Raw genomic sequence first — 16,770 nt, 5'->3', positions numbered from 1 at the left:
CTACTCCGTTTTAGTATATGTCCTGATGCCTAGTCACCTTACCCCTATACATATATACCTCTATCACTACATCGTAAGTATGGTATAGAAACTACCCATGTATAGTTGAAGTCTGAAGTTTACATACACCTTAGCCAAACACATTTAAACTCAGTTTTTCACAATTCCTGACGTTTAATCCTAGTAAAAATTCCCCATCTTAGGTCAGTTAAGATCAACACGTTATTTTAAGAATGTGAAAGTTCTATTTTTGTTCTATTTTTGTTTCATCAGACCAGAGGACATTTCTACAAAAAAACTACGATCTTTGTCCCTATGTGCAGTTGTAAACCGTAGTCTGGCATTTTTATGGCGGTTTTGGAGCAGTGGTTTCTTCCTTGCTGAGCGGCCTTTCAGGTTATGTCGATTTTAGACATGTTTTTACTGTGGATACAGATACTTCTGTACCTGTTTCCTCCAGCATCTTCACAAGGTCCTTTGCTGTTCTGGGATTGATTTGCAGTTTTCGCACCAAAGTATGTTCATCTCTAGGAGGCCGACTGCGTCTCCTCCCTGAGCGGTATGATGACTGCGTGGTCCCATGGTGTTTATACTTGCGTACTATTGTTTGTACAGATGAACGTGGTACCTTCAGGCGTGTGGAAATTGCTCCCAAGGATGAACCAGACTTGTGGTGGTCTACAAATTTTGGGGCTGATTTCTTTTGATTTTCCCATGATGTCAAGCAAAGAGGCACTGAGTTTGAAGGTAGGCCTTGAAATACATCCACAGGTACACCTCCAATTGACTTAAATGATGTCAGAAGCTTCTAAAGCCATGACATCATTTTCTGGAATTTTCTAAGCTGTTTAAAGGCACAGTCAATTTAAGATTATGTAAACTTCTGACCCACTGGAATTGTGATACAGTGAATGATAAGTGAAATAATATTTCTGTAAACAATTGTTGGATAAATGACTGGTGTCATGCACAAAGTAGATGTCCTAACTGACTTGCCAAAACTATAGCTTGTTAACAAGAAATTTGTGGAGTGGTTGAAAAACAAGTTTTAATGACTCCAACATAAATGTATGTAATTTTCCGACTTCAACTGTATATAGCTTCTTACTTTCTCCAGTTGTTTTCATTTCTTATTTTTATTTATTGTGTGTTTTTCTACCATATTAAATGTTTTGTGCTACATTGATATTGATTACTACATTGCTGGGTTTGGAGCTTGCAAGAAAGGCATTTCACTGTACTTGTGCACATGGCATAAAAAGCTTGAAACTTAAACTGCGGAAACTTGCAAGGGTTAAAGAGCCCAATATACATCAAAGCACCAGCTCCCCCGTCAAGACCTTCATGCGCTCTCGGCTCTGCCTTATATCAGTTTCTCAGAGTCCCGGGCAGAGTTTAGCAAGCAGGAACAGGTACGAGCAATTAGTTCATTATTTAGACATGTCTTTCCTTGCAAGCTGTCCAACAGTTTCATCACAGCATGACACCAGATAAAGGGGCGTGACTACTTTAGGGGTGGGGCAGAGGAGATGTAAAAAAACACAGACAACTGTGTTCTCTCATGTTTAGACCTGACACAGCAAGACAGCAGCCATTCCTGAGCTAAATAGACGGTGTTATAGGTAAGGATGCTTTTATTTTAAGATGATATAAACTGTATTTGATTAACTTCCCATTTATAACAAGCATTAAGTTAATCAACTTTGCTTTTGTAAAGTAGAACAAAGGAAATTGGGAATGTAAATTTAGTGTAAGTATCTACTAGAGAGGATTGCAAATGTTATTGCCTATCATGAGGCATTAAAAACATATCTATATCCGGTTTATAGAGGTGTCAGCGTTATTTGCCCAATGTGGCCATTTGTGTAAAAGCAATGTCAGGAGAGCTGCACATTGGTGGGGGGGAAATCATTTTCATATTCTGCATACTTATAGTGCCTTTAGAAAGTATTCTCACCACTTGACTTTTGCAAAATGTTGTTGTGTTACAGCCAGGATTTGAAATAGATTCATTTAGATTTTTTTTTCACTGCTCTACGTACAATACTCCATAATGTCAATGTGGATTTATGTTTTTTGACATTTTTGCAATTGATAAAAAAATGAAAAGTGAAATGTCTTGAGTCAATAACTATTCAATTATGTTCAGGAGTAAAAATGTACTTAAGTCACATAAGTTGCATTGACTCACTATGTGTGCAATAATATTGTTTAACATGATTTTTGAATGACCTCATCTCTGTACCCCACACATACAATTATCTGAAAGTTTCCTCAGTGAAACAGTGAATTTCCAACACAGATTCAACCACAAAGACCCTGAAAGTTTTCCAATGCCTCGCAAATAAGGGCACCTATTGGTATTTGGGTAAAAAAAAAACAGACAGTGAATATCCCTTTGAGCATGGTGAAGTTATTAGTTACACTTTGGATGGTGTATCAATATTCCCAGTCACTACAAAGATGCAGGCATCCTTCCTAACTCAGTTGCTGGAGAGGAAGGAAACCGCTCAGAGATTTCACCATGAAGCCAATGGTGACTTTAAAACAATGGCTATAATAGGGGAAAATGACTGAGGATGGATCAACAACATTTTATTTCCTTCACAATATTAACCTAATTGATGGAGTTAAAAGAAGGAAGCCTGTACAGAATAAAACATATTCCAAAACATGCATCCTGTTTGCAACAAGGCACTAAAGTAATATCGCAAAATATGTGGATTTGTTTTTGTTTGGGACAAATCCAATACAACACAAAACTGAGTACATATTTTCAAGCATAGTGGTGGCTGCATCATGTTATGTGTATGCTTAAGGACTGTGGAGTTTTTCAGGATAAAAAAGAAATGGAATGGCAAAATTCTAGAGGAAAACCTGGTTCAATCTATTTTCCACCAGACACTGGGAGAGTCATTCACCTTTCAGCAGGACAATAACCTAAAACACAAGGCCAGATATACACTGGAGTTGCTTACCAAGAAGACAGTGAATGTTCCTGAGTGGCTGAGTTACAGATTTGACATAAATCTATTTGCAATTCTATGGCAAGACCTTAAAATGGTTGTCTAGAAATTATCAACAACCAATTTGGCAGAGCTTGAAGAATTTTGAAAAGAATAATGGGCAAATGTTGCACAATCCAGGTGTGGAAAACTCTTAGAGACTGACCAAGAAAGACTTACAGCTATAATCACTGTCAAATGTTATTCTACAAAGAATTTACTCCAGGGTGTGAATACTTAGAGATGTGTATTTCTGTATTTCATTTTCAATACATTTGCAAAATTAAAAAATAACATGTTTTCACTTTGTCATTATGGGCTATTGTGTGTAGATGGGTGAAAATTGAGGCTGTAACACAACAACAAGTTAAGGAGTGTGAATACCTTCTAAATGCACTGTACATGCTCATAGTTTAGAAATTCCCTCTTTGCTTGAATAGCATGAGCTATGAAATCATTATTGTAATGTGTGGTCACTCCCAAGATAAGATCTTTTCAAATAATTGTAGTGTTGGGAACAGAAATAGGGACCACAATATACTCTATTTCATGGCAGGCCACAAATGGTACCTAAAAGGTATTTACCTATATTGATGTCTGTCCCTCAGACAGCTTTGCTCCTATACATCATAATCTACACTGAGTGTACAAAACATTAGGAACACCTTCCTACTGAGTTTCACCCCCTTTTGCCCTCAGAGCAGCCTCTATTCGTCGGGGCATGGACTCTACAATGTGTCAAATGCGTTCCACAGGGATGCTGTCCCATGTTGACTCCAATACTTTCCACAGGTGTGGATGTCCTTTGGGTGGTGGACCATTCTTGATACACACGGGAAACTGTTGAGTGTGAAAAACCCAGCAGCATTGCAGTTTTTGACACCACTCAAACCGGTGCACCTGGCACCTACTAACGTACCCCTTTCAAAGGCACTTTCATATTTTATCTTGCCCATTCACCCTCTGAATGGCACACATACACAATTCATGTCTCATTTGTGTCAATGCTAAAAAAAAATCTTTAACCTGTCTCTCCCCCTTCATCTACACTGATTTGAAGTGGATTTAACAGTCGACCTCGAGATCATAGCTTTCACCTGGTCAGTCTGTCATGAAAAGAGCAGTTTTGTACACTCAGTGCATATTGTTACTATACAAATGAATGACAAATGGATGGCACACAACACAGGATGGGACTTTTTGTTCCTGTGTAGAGTAGGAAATAACGTGTTTGACAATTTTACCCAGCTGGCATAAATAGGGTACTGCTCTATCTGGGAGTACCTCAATTATAGTTGGTTGGTTTTGAATGGTTTAGAATACCAGTTTAGAATTAACCAAATTTCCACCTTACTATATGAGCAACTGAAATTGTCCAGATACCCATACTACATACAGTTGAAGTCGGAAGTTTACATACACTTAGGTTGGAGCCATAAACTAATTTTTCAACCACTCCACAAATTTCTTGTTAACAATCTATAGTTTTGGCAAGTCGGTTAAGACATCTACTTTGTGCGTGACACAAGTCATTTTTCCAACAATTGTTTACAGACAGATTATTTCACTTACCATTCTCTGTATCACAATTCCAGTGGATCAGAAGTTCACATACACAAAGTTGACTGTGCCTTTAAACAGCTTAGAAAAGTCCAGAAAACGTCATCATGGCTTTAGAAGCCTCTGATAGGCTAATTGACATAATTTGAGTCAATTGGAGGTGTACCTGTGGATGTATTTCAAGGCCGATCTTCAACCTCAGTGTCTCTTTGCTTGACATCATGGGAAAATCAAAAGAAATCAGCCAAGACGTCAGAAAAAAATGTGTAGACCTCTACAAGTAGATGGAAGGAGATGTGTGATTTCTCTCGTTCTGTCTCCTAGATATGAACATACTTTGGTGCTAAAACTTCAAATCAATCCCAGAGCAACAGCAAAGGACCCTGTGAAGATGCTGGAGGAAACGGGTACAAAAGTAGCTATATCCACAGTAAAACGAGTCCTATATCATCATAACCTGAAAGACCGCTCAGCAAGGAAGAAGCCACTACTCCAAAATCGCCATAAAAAAGACAGACTACGGTTTGCAACTGCACATGGGGACAAAGATGGTACTTTTTGGAGAAATGTCCTCTGGTCTGATGAAACAAAAATAGAACTGTTTGGCCATAATGACCATCGTTATGTATGGAGGAAAAAGGGGGAGGCTTGCAAGCCGAAGAACACCATCCCAACTGTGAAGCATGGAGGTGGCAGCATCATGTTGTGGAGGGGCCTTGCTGCAGGAGGGACTGGTGCACATCACAAAATAGATGGCATCATGAGGATGGGTAATTATGTGGATATATTGAAGCAACATCTCAAGACATCAGTCAGGAAGTTAAAGCTTGGTCGCAAATGGGTCTTCCAAATGGACAATGACACCAAGCATACTTCCAAAGTTGTGGCAAAATGGCTTAACAACAACAAAGTCAAGGTATTGGAGTGGCCATCACAAAGCCCTGACCTCAATCCTATAGAACATTTGTGGGCATAACTGAAAAAGCGTGTGCGAGCAAGGAAGCCTACAACCCTAACTCAGTTACACCAGCTCTGTCAGGAGGAATGGGCCAAAATTCACCAAACTTATTGTAGGAAGCTTGTGGAAGGCTACCTGAAACGTTTGACCCAAGTTAAAGAATTTAAAGGCAATGCTACCAAATACTAATTGAGTGTATGTAAACTTCTGACCTCCTGGGAAGGTGATGAAAGAAATAAAATCTGAAATAAATCGTTCTCTCTACTATTATTCTGACATTTCACATTCTTTAAGTAAAGTGGTGATCCTGACCTAAGACAGGGAATTTTTACTATGATTAAATGTCAAGAATTGTGAAAAACTGAGTGTAAATGTATTTGGCTAAGGTGTATGTACATTTCTGACTTCAGCTGTGCTTAAACTGCATACTTTGTACTCATCGTTGCATACTATTTAGTACATACCATTTAGTAAAAAGTATGCCATATGCCACCGCCACAGTGTAGTAGTGACTCCTGATTGGCTGAGTAGGTGGGGTGGGACCGAGTGCGGGTAGATTTTTCTAAATTCAACAGACATACATGCTTTAACCAGCCTGATAATAGCTATTTTATATAATAGCTTATTTCCAATTTGATTAATTTCTGTAAACTCTGAAGAGAGACATACCCCAAGTGACTTACAGCTGTAATCGCAGCAAAAAGTGGCGCTAAAAAGTATTAACTTAAAGGAGCTGAATAATTTTGCACGCCCAATTTTTCAGTTTTTGATTTGTTAAAAAAGTTTGAAATATCCAATAAATGTCGTTCCACTTCATGATTGTGTCCCACTTGTTGTTGATTCTTCACAAAAAAATACAGTTTTATATCTTTATGTTTGAAGCCTGAAATGTGGCAAAAGGTCGCAAAGTTCAAGGGGCCGAATACTTTCGCAAGGCACTGTAATTGATTTGTCAAAGCCCAAATGAGTATGACATCTAGGCATTTAAAGTATAATCGATTTTCAAAATGTTGCTTACTATTAAACTTTACTTTTTCACATACTCAAACAGCCTACTATTTTGGACGGTTGCAACACTGTTTGCTTTAGTTCCTAGTCAACAGACACATCCTTCTCTCCCACTCCATTATAATCTTAGAATTCTCTCTTTGTCTTTGTAACTTTGAGAGAATTGACTCTGTAGGGTGTACTTACAGGTACTTACCCTAACACCAGTACTATAACAAATGCTATGTAGAGGTGAATGCTTTAGTCGTTTTTGGTCAACATTTTTCTCATTTCTGATCTTGACCTCACTGCCCACTCCCCACCAAACCCCTAGATGGCGTACTCCACCAAAACTCTTGCTGCTGGCTCGTTTGGGAAGGTATACAAGGAGAAGTACAATGACACCTGGGCTGCAATCAAGAAGGTGCCACAACACTTAATCAATAGGAGAGACCTGGAGAGAGAGTGTCAAGTATACAAGTGAGTATGACAGACAATGTGCTATCATGGTATGTTGCTAAAAGGTGATATCAGCCCAGAGGGAAAGTATTTTGATCAGTGGTCTTTTTTTAATCTCTGAAGAAAAATGGGAGATCTCAATTTTGTATAATTTAGTGATCCCTTAAATCTGAACTGTTTATCCTAAGAGAATTCATTCTTGAAATCTTCAGGAGACAAATGAGCTTGAATTGAGTCTTCCATTTGAGAAGCATGAGAAATAGATGAGATCTTATCATTGTCTCCACATGAGCTCATTAATGTCTCATTTATTGCGCCAAACAAGCTTTTTTGAGCATCAAGGAGATATATACACAGTGATGTAAAGTACTTAAGTAAAAACACTTCACAGTACTACTTAAGTAGTTTTTTGGGTTATCTGTACTTTACTATTTATATTTTTGACTACTTTTACTTCACTACATTCCTTAAGAAAATATTGTACTTTTTACTCCATACATTTTCCCATATTTTGAATGCTTAGCAGGAAGGGATTTATGCACTTATCAACCTGGTCATCCCTACTACCTCTGATCTGGCGGACTCCCTAAACACACATGATGTCTGAATGTTGTGCAGGTGACTTTCTGTAAATAAAATATAAGTTTGCTAAATTATTTATACTATTACTGTATATCAGTATAGTATATCTTTTTTAAAATTATTTTTACCCTGTTTTCGTGTTTTTTTAGTAGCTACTAGCTTGTCTCATCGCTACGACTCCCGTACGGGCTCGGGAGAGAGGAAGGTCGAAAGCCATGCGTCCTCCGAAACACAACCCAACCAAGCCGCACTGCTTCTTAACACAGCGCGCATCCAATCTGGAAGCCAGCCGCACCAATGTGTCGGAAACACCGTGCTCCTGGCGACCTGGTTAGCGTGCACTGCGTCCGGAGTCGCTGGTGCGCGATGAGACAGGGACATCCCTACCGGCCAACCCCTCCCGAGGCCAATTGTGCTAGGCCAATTGTGCGTCGCCCCATGGACCTCCTGGTCGCGGCCGGTTACGACAGAGCCTGGGCGCGAACCCAGAGTCTCTGAGGGTACAGCTGGCGCTTAACCACCGCGCCACCCGGGAGGCCCGTTTTGATATTTTAACATGCGTGTCGTGATCGCGTTTGGTGTAGGGGGACAAAATAAATTTATGCACGACAGCGCAGGCTCGCATCCGGTTTGGGTTCCGTCTAAGTGTATGTAAACTTCCGACTTTAACTGTATACATTCTATAAATGTGCATGCATTAGACACACTCAAGTTTCACAACAACACATTCTTTAAATGTTAACTACTTTGATGTTTAATGAACTAAAAAATACCCCAAAAAAGTGACTGGGAAGAGGTTAGATTGCTTTTAATACAAAGTCGTATTGCTTGTAAAATAACAAAATAGTAAAAAAAAATGGTGTGAAATTGAAAGTGCTGTCATTAACCCCACACAGAAAATAGGAGCTGGCGCACACCACCACCAAAAAAGTTAGTATAGGTGCTGACTAACGGGCAAGTAAACTGCATTCTATTAAAACATAAAGAGAGTTAAACACTATATACAGGCTCCCAGTAATTTATTGGGTAAACCACAAACGTTTCACCACCCCATTTAGACAAAGCCAAAGTGTAAAACTCCCTGCAAATGCCTGGGGGAGCTGCCTAAAAAGCTGTCAGTCAGCACATACCAGCTCATAAGTTGTGCAAACTGTACCACCTCCACACCTAGTGAAACTCTGTTATAAATACTGAAAATGATTGCAAAAATCTTACATGTGTCAAAATGGACCTGGAGTTCAACTGAAATGCAGCTTAACCCATATGAAATTACATAATGTATTAGGGTTTAGGGCTGGGAATTGCTAGTGACAATACATTATTATCGTGATACTTTGGTGACGATACGATGTGTTTTGCGATTCTCACTATTCTATATGTATTGCAATTCCATACTGTGATTTTATTGTGATTCAATGTTCCAAACATGACCATACGTCTGCTACAGTGAGACGAGTGAGCCATGAGAAAAGAAGTTTTGATCCGTCATAGAAATAAATGCCGAAAACAAATGTAATCCCTTTTTGTGCAGGTACAGCCAACTAGCGCAAAAAAATAATATTGTGGCATTTTCATAACGATTCAATATAGTGTCAAAGATAATATCCTGATATGTAACTGTATAATGTTTTTGCCACATCACTATTGGGGTTGTCCTGATGCCAAAATATTACCCACAAAACAATGTATGTGAAAGTATCACGATACCACTGCAAAGCCTTTTTGTCACTGATATTCACATCTTGTATCGATATAACTCTGAATTTTACTTCACACTATTCACAAATAGCACAAATATATGACTGTGGTAGCTGCTGTGGTTGTGTGAGTAGTGGTTACAGGGTCTACCGTGGTCTCTGTAGCCCAAGCTGACTCATCTGTAGACCCTTTCCCCTCTCTCTCGCTCTGAGTGGCGGGAATACTTAGAGGAAGACTTGGCCTCCTGGTAAGATCACCTTCTAGAGACAATCCCACCTGAGTCGCTGTCCCACTCTCTGTCTCTGTCGGCCTGGGGTGCAAGGGGTGGAGAAGGTATTGCAGGGTGCTGTGCCATGTGCTGTCCAGCCCCTCCAGCGTTAGGATATGCGGGGTAGAGCAGGGGGCTTGTTAGAACGGAAGGGTGCAGTAGGTGGGTGACCCCTGTGATAGGGGTCTTCAGAAGGTGCATGGGGGTCCTCCAGATAAAGGGGATCTTTGTATGCCCCCACTGAGGAGGAGACAGCAGAGGAGGACGAGGGCAACATGTTCTGGGGAGGGTAGCCTCAGCCGGTCAACGGCCCAGCGCTGTATCTGGAATGTCTGACAGAAACACAACGACAGAAAGAGGGTTTAGATTAAACAAAAGTTGCCACATTAAATATTGTGATCATAATGAATAGAAAAAAAGATAGACAATACCAGTCAAAAGTTTGGAAACACCTACTCATTCAAGGGTTTTTCTTTATTTTTACTATTTTCTACATTGTAGAATAAGGGTGAAGACATCAAAACCATGAAATAACACATGAAATCATGTAGTAAGCAAAAAAGTGTTAAACATTTCAAAATGTATTTTAGATTTGAGATTCTTCAAATTAGCCACCCTTTCCTTGATGACAGCTTGACTGCTCGTCGAAAATCTGATTCTAAAATCATGGGCATTATTATGGAGTTGGTCCCCCCCTATAACAGCCTCCACTCTTCTGGAAAGCCTTTCCACAAGATGATGAACCATTTCTGTATGGCCCTCGCTTTGTGCATTGGTGCATTGTCATGCTGAAAAAAGAAAGGTCCTTCCCCAAACTGTTGCCACAAAGTTAGAAGCACAGAATCGTCTAGAATGTCATTCTTTGCTGCAGAGTTAATATTTCCCTTCACTGGAACTAAGGGGCCTAGCCTGAACCATAAAAACAGCCCCAGACCATTATTCTTCTTCCACCAAATTTTACAGATGGCACTATGCATTTGAGGCAGGTAGTGCTCTCTTGGCATCCGCCAAAACCAGATTTGTCCATCGAACTGCCAGATGGTGAAGCGTGATTCATCACTCCAGAGAACGCGTTTACACTGCTCCAGCGAGTCCAACCACTCAGGCTGACGCTTGGCATTGCACAAGGTGATCTTAGGCTTTGTGCAGCTGCCCGTCCATGGAAACCCATTTCTTGAAGCTCCTGACTAACAAGTTATTATGCTGATGTTGCTTCTATTGCTTCCAGAGGCAGTTTGGAACTCGGTAGAGAGTGTTGCAACCGAGGACAGACGATTTTTACATGCTACGCGCTTCAGCACTCAGCAATCCCGTTCTGTGAGTTTGTTAGGCCTACCACTTCCTGGCTGAGCCATTGTTATTTCCACTTCACAATAACAGCACTTACATTTGCACGGGGCTGCTCTAGCAGGGCAGAAATCTGACCATCTGACTTGTTGGAAAGGTGGCATCCTATGACGGTGCCACGTTAAAGTCACTGAGCTCTTCAGTAAGGCCATTCTACTACCAAAGAGTGTCTATTGAGATTGCATGGCTGTGTGCTCAATTTTATACACCTGTCAGCACTGGGTGTAGCTGACATGACCAAATCCAATAATTTGAAGGAGTGTCCATATAATTTTGTGTTTATATAGTGTATGTGGTTGTTTCTCTTAAAAGCTCTTAAGGATCCACCCCCTTTTTCAATTTTCACCTAAAATGACATACCCAAATCTAACTGCCTGTAGCTCAGGGCCTGAAGCAAGGATATGCATATTCTTGATACCATTTGAAAGGAAACACTTTAAAGTTTGTGGAAATCTGAAATTAATATAGGAGAATAAAACACATTAGATCTGGTAAAAGATAATACAAAGAAAAAAGCATGCGAGAGAAAGGCCATTATGTATTATTCCAGCACAATACATGGCAGCAATGTATGTGCAAAGTTTTAGACTGATCCAATGAACCATTTCATTTCTGTTCAAAATTTGGTACCAAGACTGCCCAAATGTGCCTAAATGGTTTATTAATAAGTTCCTAACTGTGCACTCTCCTCGAACTATAGCATGGTATTATTTCACTGTAACAGCTGCTGTAAATTGGACTGTGCCGTTAGATTAACAAGAATTTAAGCTTTCTGCCTATATCAGATATGTCTATGTCCTGGGAAATGTTCTTGTTACTTACAACCTTATGCTAATCGCATTAGCCTACATTAGCTCAACCATCCGCGGGGACCAACCGATCCTGTAGAGGTTAGTAGACATTTTGAAATGTAAGAAAATGGTCGTAGTCTCATTTTGGTGTTAAAGAGAGATAATTTGTGGCTAGGAGAAACAAAAGGGGAAAAGAAGGTCTCTTCTTGGACTGCTTTGCTATAGGAGAGATGGTGCTGATGAAGGTCACTACAGAAGTGATTAGTTGTGCTGTCTGTAGACTCCAATGCCCTCAACTCTTTCTCCCCATTTTCTTTCACACTTTGTCTGTGATCTGGGACTCCAGTAAAGCGATTCATCCTAACATAGTGAAGCTTCTGGGTAATCCAACACTCAAGGACTCAAAGTGGATCATCCCCATGGAGTTCATCTTTGGAGAGGAACTGGAGACAACCATCTTCAAATCACAAAAATCTAAAATACAGGTAGGTCTATGGATCCCCCTGCTGCCACCAAACACACATGTGACAGTGTTGATGAATTTCACAGAAAAACTTATATTTGATAAATAAATATCTAAGCCTACAGGATTTTCAGGGGGTGTTCCAAACATTATCACAAAAAATTGCAAGTTAACTCATCAGTTGGTAATGAAAGCCTTTGATCTCCCACAGTTAACTCTATCTATAAAGGCCACCATCATCGCAGGCATGTGTGAAGGACTGCTTCACCTACACAGCAAAGATATCGTCCATCAAGACCTCAAGCCTGAGAACATCATGGTGAGACAGGCATTATAATGGGTTTTGTTGTTTTAATGTTCTTCATTAATTATGCAAAACTTCCGAAGCAGTAGTTCATCTGTTATTGGGAATAAAGGACGCTAAATTATTTAGCATTATCACGCTAAATGCTTCGATTAGATATAAAACTATATTTTTCCATCCCTTTCAAATGATCTCTTCCAGGTAGAGCATGACACTCACAGAGCTGTGATCATTGATATGGGACTGGCCAAATTCTTCCGTAATGGCCTAAATTCTGCCGTGGATATGGGCAACGAGGCCTACTCTCCACCTGAGGTCCTGCAGAGGCGGGGCCACCGAGACCAGCGTTCGGACGTGTGGGCTATCGGTAAAATCATTGCTGAACTCTGTGCCAGAGTCAGGCTGCACACCCCCAGTGTCTGTCCGGCTAAGATCCATGAGATCCTCAGTCTCCAAGGACAGCAGTACTGTAACGCTGTCTGTAGGATGGTGCAGAGTGACCCCACAGTGCGAGCCACCATGGCCGGGATCATGCCAGAGATACGAAAGGCAGTGGGAAGTGGCAACACCGAGGAACAACAAAGAGGACATCTTCCGACACCCTTTCCTCACACTGAGATAAAAGTCACATTGCCACGTCCTCAAGCTCCTGTACAGCAATCACTCCCTCTATCAAGAGCTGAGTGCGCAGCCTCACCAAGGCCTGAGGTCAAGACGCTAGTGCGAGCTCCTGTGCGAGCACCTTCTCCATCAATATGGGAGCGTGCAGCCTTGCCAAAGACTGAGGTCAAGACTGAGGTCAAGACAACACTGCAACCACAACCCGTACAGCGTTCACCTTCCCCGTCAAGGTGGGAGCGTGCAGCCTTGCCAAAGACTGAGGTCAAGACTGAGGTCAAGACAACACTGCAACCACAACCCGTACAGCGTTCACCTTCCCCGTCAAGGTGGGAGCGTGCAGCCTTGCCAAAGACTGAGGTCAAGACTGAGGTCAAGACAACACTGCAACCACAACCCGTACAGCGTTCACCTTCCCCGTCAAGGTGGGAGCGTGCAGCCCTGCCAAAGACTGAGGTCAAGGCGACACTGCAACCACAACCCGTACAGCGTTCACCTTCCCCGTCAAGATGGGAGCGTGCAGCCTCTCCAAATCCTGAAGTCAAGAACTCATCATCTCCCCTTCCGAAGGTAGACAAGGGTAATACACTGGTTCCATCAGGCATGGTTCAACCCAGTCAAGATGTCATGAAACAGCTTCTCTACGAAGAGGCCATGAAGGGTCTCCCATGCCCACTCCCAACAACGGGCAAGGTGCGAATCCGCCGTTATGAGCAAAGGAATGGGGAAGTGGAGACATGGGAGCAAAAGGAGGTGGAGACTGAAGGAGGGAGGATAGTCAAGTTTGAGGATGTGATGTTTAACAACAAGTCATAAGTAGGTTATTGAGAGTTTGTGAAATAGTTGCGAGTTGATTTGACTCTGCTTCTGAAATAGTTGGGAGTTGATTTGACTATGGTCACTCCCCTTATATCCTTCATTGTAAAAGTCTGACATTTTTATGGAGAAGGGGAAGAGTATATTTGGGAGATGGGACAAACTAATGTAAGAATTCTAACGTCCAATGAAACTATACCAGATGTACTGTGCCTAAAAACAAAGTGGCACAATATCCCACAACGTGAGACCCCCCCCCGAAAAAGACTATTAACAACAAAAGTTTTCTTGCACTGGTAAGAAGGAAACCTTTGAGTGAGTTAAGGTTGAGTAAGGATTTAGGGATGATCTTGAATGTACTATCACTTCTTCTAATGCTACATCATGTTACAGTATGGCTACAATGTTGCACAACTGGTTAGGTGACAGTGTACAGAGGCACCTGGAGTCAAATAACTATCTGTGAATGTTTTTGAAAACTTTCTGTTTTGGGAATCTCATCCTTGTTGCAAATCAGTTGACTCTTTAGTTCTATATCATACATTTGACTGTGTACATACAGTACCAGTCAAAAGTGTGGCCACTCCAACTCATTCAAGGGTTTATCTTTTCTATTTACTATGTTCTACATTGAGGAATAATAGTGAAGACATCAATACTTTGAAATAACACAAAGAATCATGTAACAACCAAAAAAGTGTTAAACAAATCAAAATCTATTTTATATTTGAGATTCTTCAAAGTAGCCACCCTTTGCCTTGATGACAGCTTTGGCATTCTCTCAACCAGCTTCACCTGGAATGTTTTTCCAACAGTCTTGAAGGAGTTCCCACACATGCTGAGCACTTGTTGGTTGCTTTACCTTCACTCTGCGGTCTAACTCATCCCAATCCATCTCAATTTGGTTGAGGTCGGGTGATTATGGAGGCCAGGTCATCTGATGTAGCACTCCATCGCTCTCCTCCTTCTTGGTCAAATAGCCCTTACACAGCCTGGAGGTGTGTCGGGTCATTGTCCCGTTGAAAAACAAATGATAGTCCCGCTAATTGCTAACCAGATGGGGTGGTGTATTGCTGCAGAATGCTGTGGTAGCCATGCGGGTTAAGTGTGCCTTGAATTCCAAATAAATCACAGACAGTGTCACCAGCAAAGCACCCCCACACACCATCACACCTCCTCCTCCATGCTTCACAGTGGGAACTACACATGCAGAGATCATCAGTTCACCGACTCTGCGTCTTACAAAGACATGACGGTTGGAACCAAAAGTCTAAAATTTGGACTCGTTAGACCAAGGACAGATTTCCACCAGTCTAATATCCATTGCTCATGTTTCTTGGCCCAAGCAAGTCCCTTCTTCTTATTGGTGTCCTTTAGTAATGGTTTCTTTGCAGGAATTTGACCATGAAGGCCTGATTCACACAGTCTCCTCTGAACAGTTGATGTTGAGATGTGTCTGTTACTTGAACTCTGTGAAGCATTTATTTGGGCTGCAATCTGAGGTGCAGTTAACTCTGATGAACTTATCCTCTGCAGCAGAGATAACTCTGAGTCTTCCTTTCCTGCAAGCCAGTTTCATCATTGCGCTTGATGGTTTTTGCGACTGACTGCACATGAAGAACCTTTCAAAGTTCTTGAAATGTTCCGTATTGACTGACCTTTATGTCTTAAAGTAATGATGGACTGTCCTTTCTCTTTGCTTATTTGAACTGTTCCTTCCGTAATATGGACTTGGTCATTTAACCAAATATACCACACCTACCGTGTCACAACACAACTGCTCAAACGCATTAATTTGTGGAATTTCTTTCCTGCCGTTTAACAAGGCACATCTGTTAACTGAGATGCTTTCCAAGTGACTACCTCAAGAAGCTGGTTGAGAGAATGCCAAGTGTGAAAAGCTGTCATCAAGGCAAAGTGCAGCTACTTTGAAGAATCTCAAATAAAAAATAGATTTTTATTTGTTTAACGCTTTTTTTGGTCCCTACATGATTCCATATGTGTTATTTCATAGTTTTGATGTCTTCACTATTATCCTAGAAAATAGTAAAAGATAAAGGTAAAAACCATTGAATGAGTAAGTTGTCCAAACTTTTGACTGGTACTATAATAATAAGCATTTGTTTGGTATCATCTAAGACAAAAAGTTGTTACATTTTTTTTACTCTTAAGAATAAAAGCATATATTTATGAAAATGACTGTGTTATCCTCTTTACAACAACAGTGTTCAAAATAACCTTTTGCAAGACTGTTAACACACAGTTCATCCACTTCATCCCGTCAGGAGGAACTTCAATGATGTTTGAGTAATCATTTTGTTAATTAATCATGGTATAAAGTCACTCTGGACTGTGCAGGCTTCATTGAGAGAAGAGAAATTAAATCAGAAGTATCACATTCTCAGTGAGCTCCATCTTCTGACGCAGACACCCTGGACATTATATCCACATCATAATGGAGTGAAAGTCAAGTTCAACATCGACTGAAGCCAAAGAGCACACATACAGACATGATAATACGATATCACGATATGATAATAAACCATGGCATGAAGTGATTAAAGGTACATACTGTATAGTACATGTAGCATACGTCTTACAAATCACTACACAAGCATACGCTTTAGCATGCTTCAGGAAACTGAAATGTGAAGTCATGCTATGGTGGTCTGTGTGTGGATCTCTGTACATCCCACTCATCTAATACAGGGTCTGTGTGTCATGCATAACCAGGCATCATATGGAGTAGAAAAGGTAAAGACATAGACTACATAGTGAAGCAGGTCATCCACGAGATTCCTAGATCAGATAGTAGCGCACACACAAACCTCAACATACCTGCAGTCAGTGGAAGGCCATCTATCCCTATGTCAGCATGCAACCACATGCACAGCTATCAGACATCCAATGTTTC

At 40.9% G+C, this 16,770-nt stretch overlaps 1 protein-coding gene and 1 long non-coding RNA gene across 2 annotated transcripts; one reads left to right on the top strand and one right to left on the bottom strand.

The window, feature by feature from the left end:
• Positions 1-1,550: 1,550 nt before the first annotated feature.
• LOC135522342 (serine/threonine-protein kinase Nek8-like) lies at positions 1,551-14,107 on the top strand. Its single transcript, XM_064948494.1, has 5 exons — positions 1,551-1,622; positions 6,845-6,990; positions 12,002-12,140; positions 12,330-12,437; positions 12,624-14,107. The coding sequence occupies exons 2-5, from the start codon at positions 6,845-6,847 to the stop codon at positions 13,854-13,856; spliced, it is 1,626 nt and encodes a 541-aa protein (XP_064804566.1). The 5' UTR covers positions 1,551-1,622; the 3' UTR covers positions 13,857-14,107.
• Positions 8,344-16,770, bottom strand: LOC135522344 (uncharacterized). Its single transcript, XR_010452676.1, has 2 exons — positions 16,695-16,770; positions 8,344-9,849 (listed from the first exon to the last, which is right to left on the bottom strand). It is a non-coding gene; the product is annotated as an uncharacterized LOC135522344 (long non-coding RNA).

Source organism: Oncorhynchus masou, chromosome 30 (genome assembly GCF_036934945.1).
Source record: "Oncorhynchus masou masou isolate Uvic2021 chromosome 30, UVic_Omas_1.1, whole genome shotgun sequence".
Lineage (NCBI taxonomy): Eukaryota > Metazoa > Chordata > Actinopteri > Salmoniformes > Salmonidae > Oncorhynchus > Oncorhynchus masou.
Note: the sequence above shows the minus strand (reverse complement) of the source record. Positions and strands in the feature narration are given on the sequence as shown.

What these genes read in the sequence shown, in the direction of transcription:
- LOC135522342 (XM_064948494.1), top strand. Translation starts at nt 6,845, where the DNA reads ATGGCGTACTCCACCAAAACTCTTGCTGCTGGCTCGTTTGGGAAGGTA. An exon ending in AGAGAGTGTCAAGTATACAA is followed by an intron (nt 6,991 to 12,001) that starts GTGAGTATGACA and finishes CTGGGACTCCAG; the next exon opens with TAAAGCGATTCATCCTAACA. An exon ending in TCAAGCCTGAGAACATCATG is followed by an intron (nt 12,438 to 12,623) that starts GTGAGACAGGCA and finishes GATCTCTTCCAG; the next exon opens with GTAGAGCATGACACTCACAG.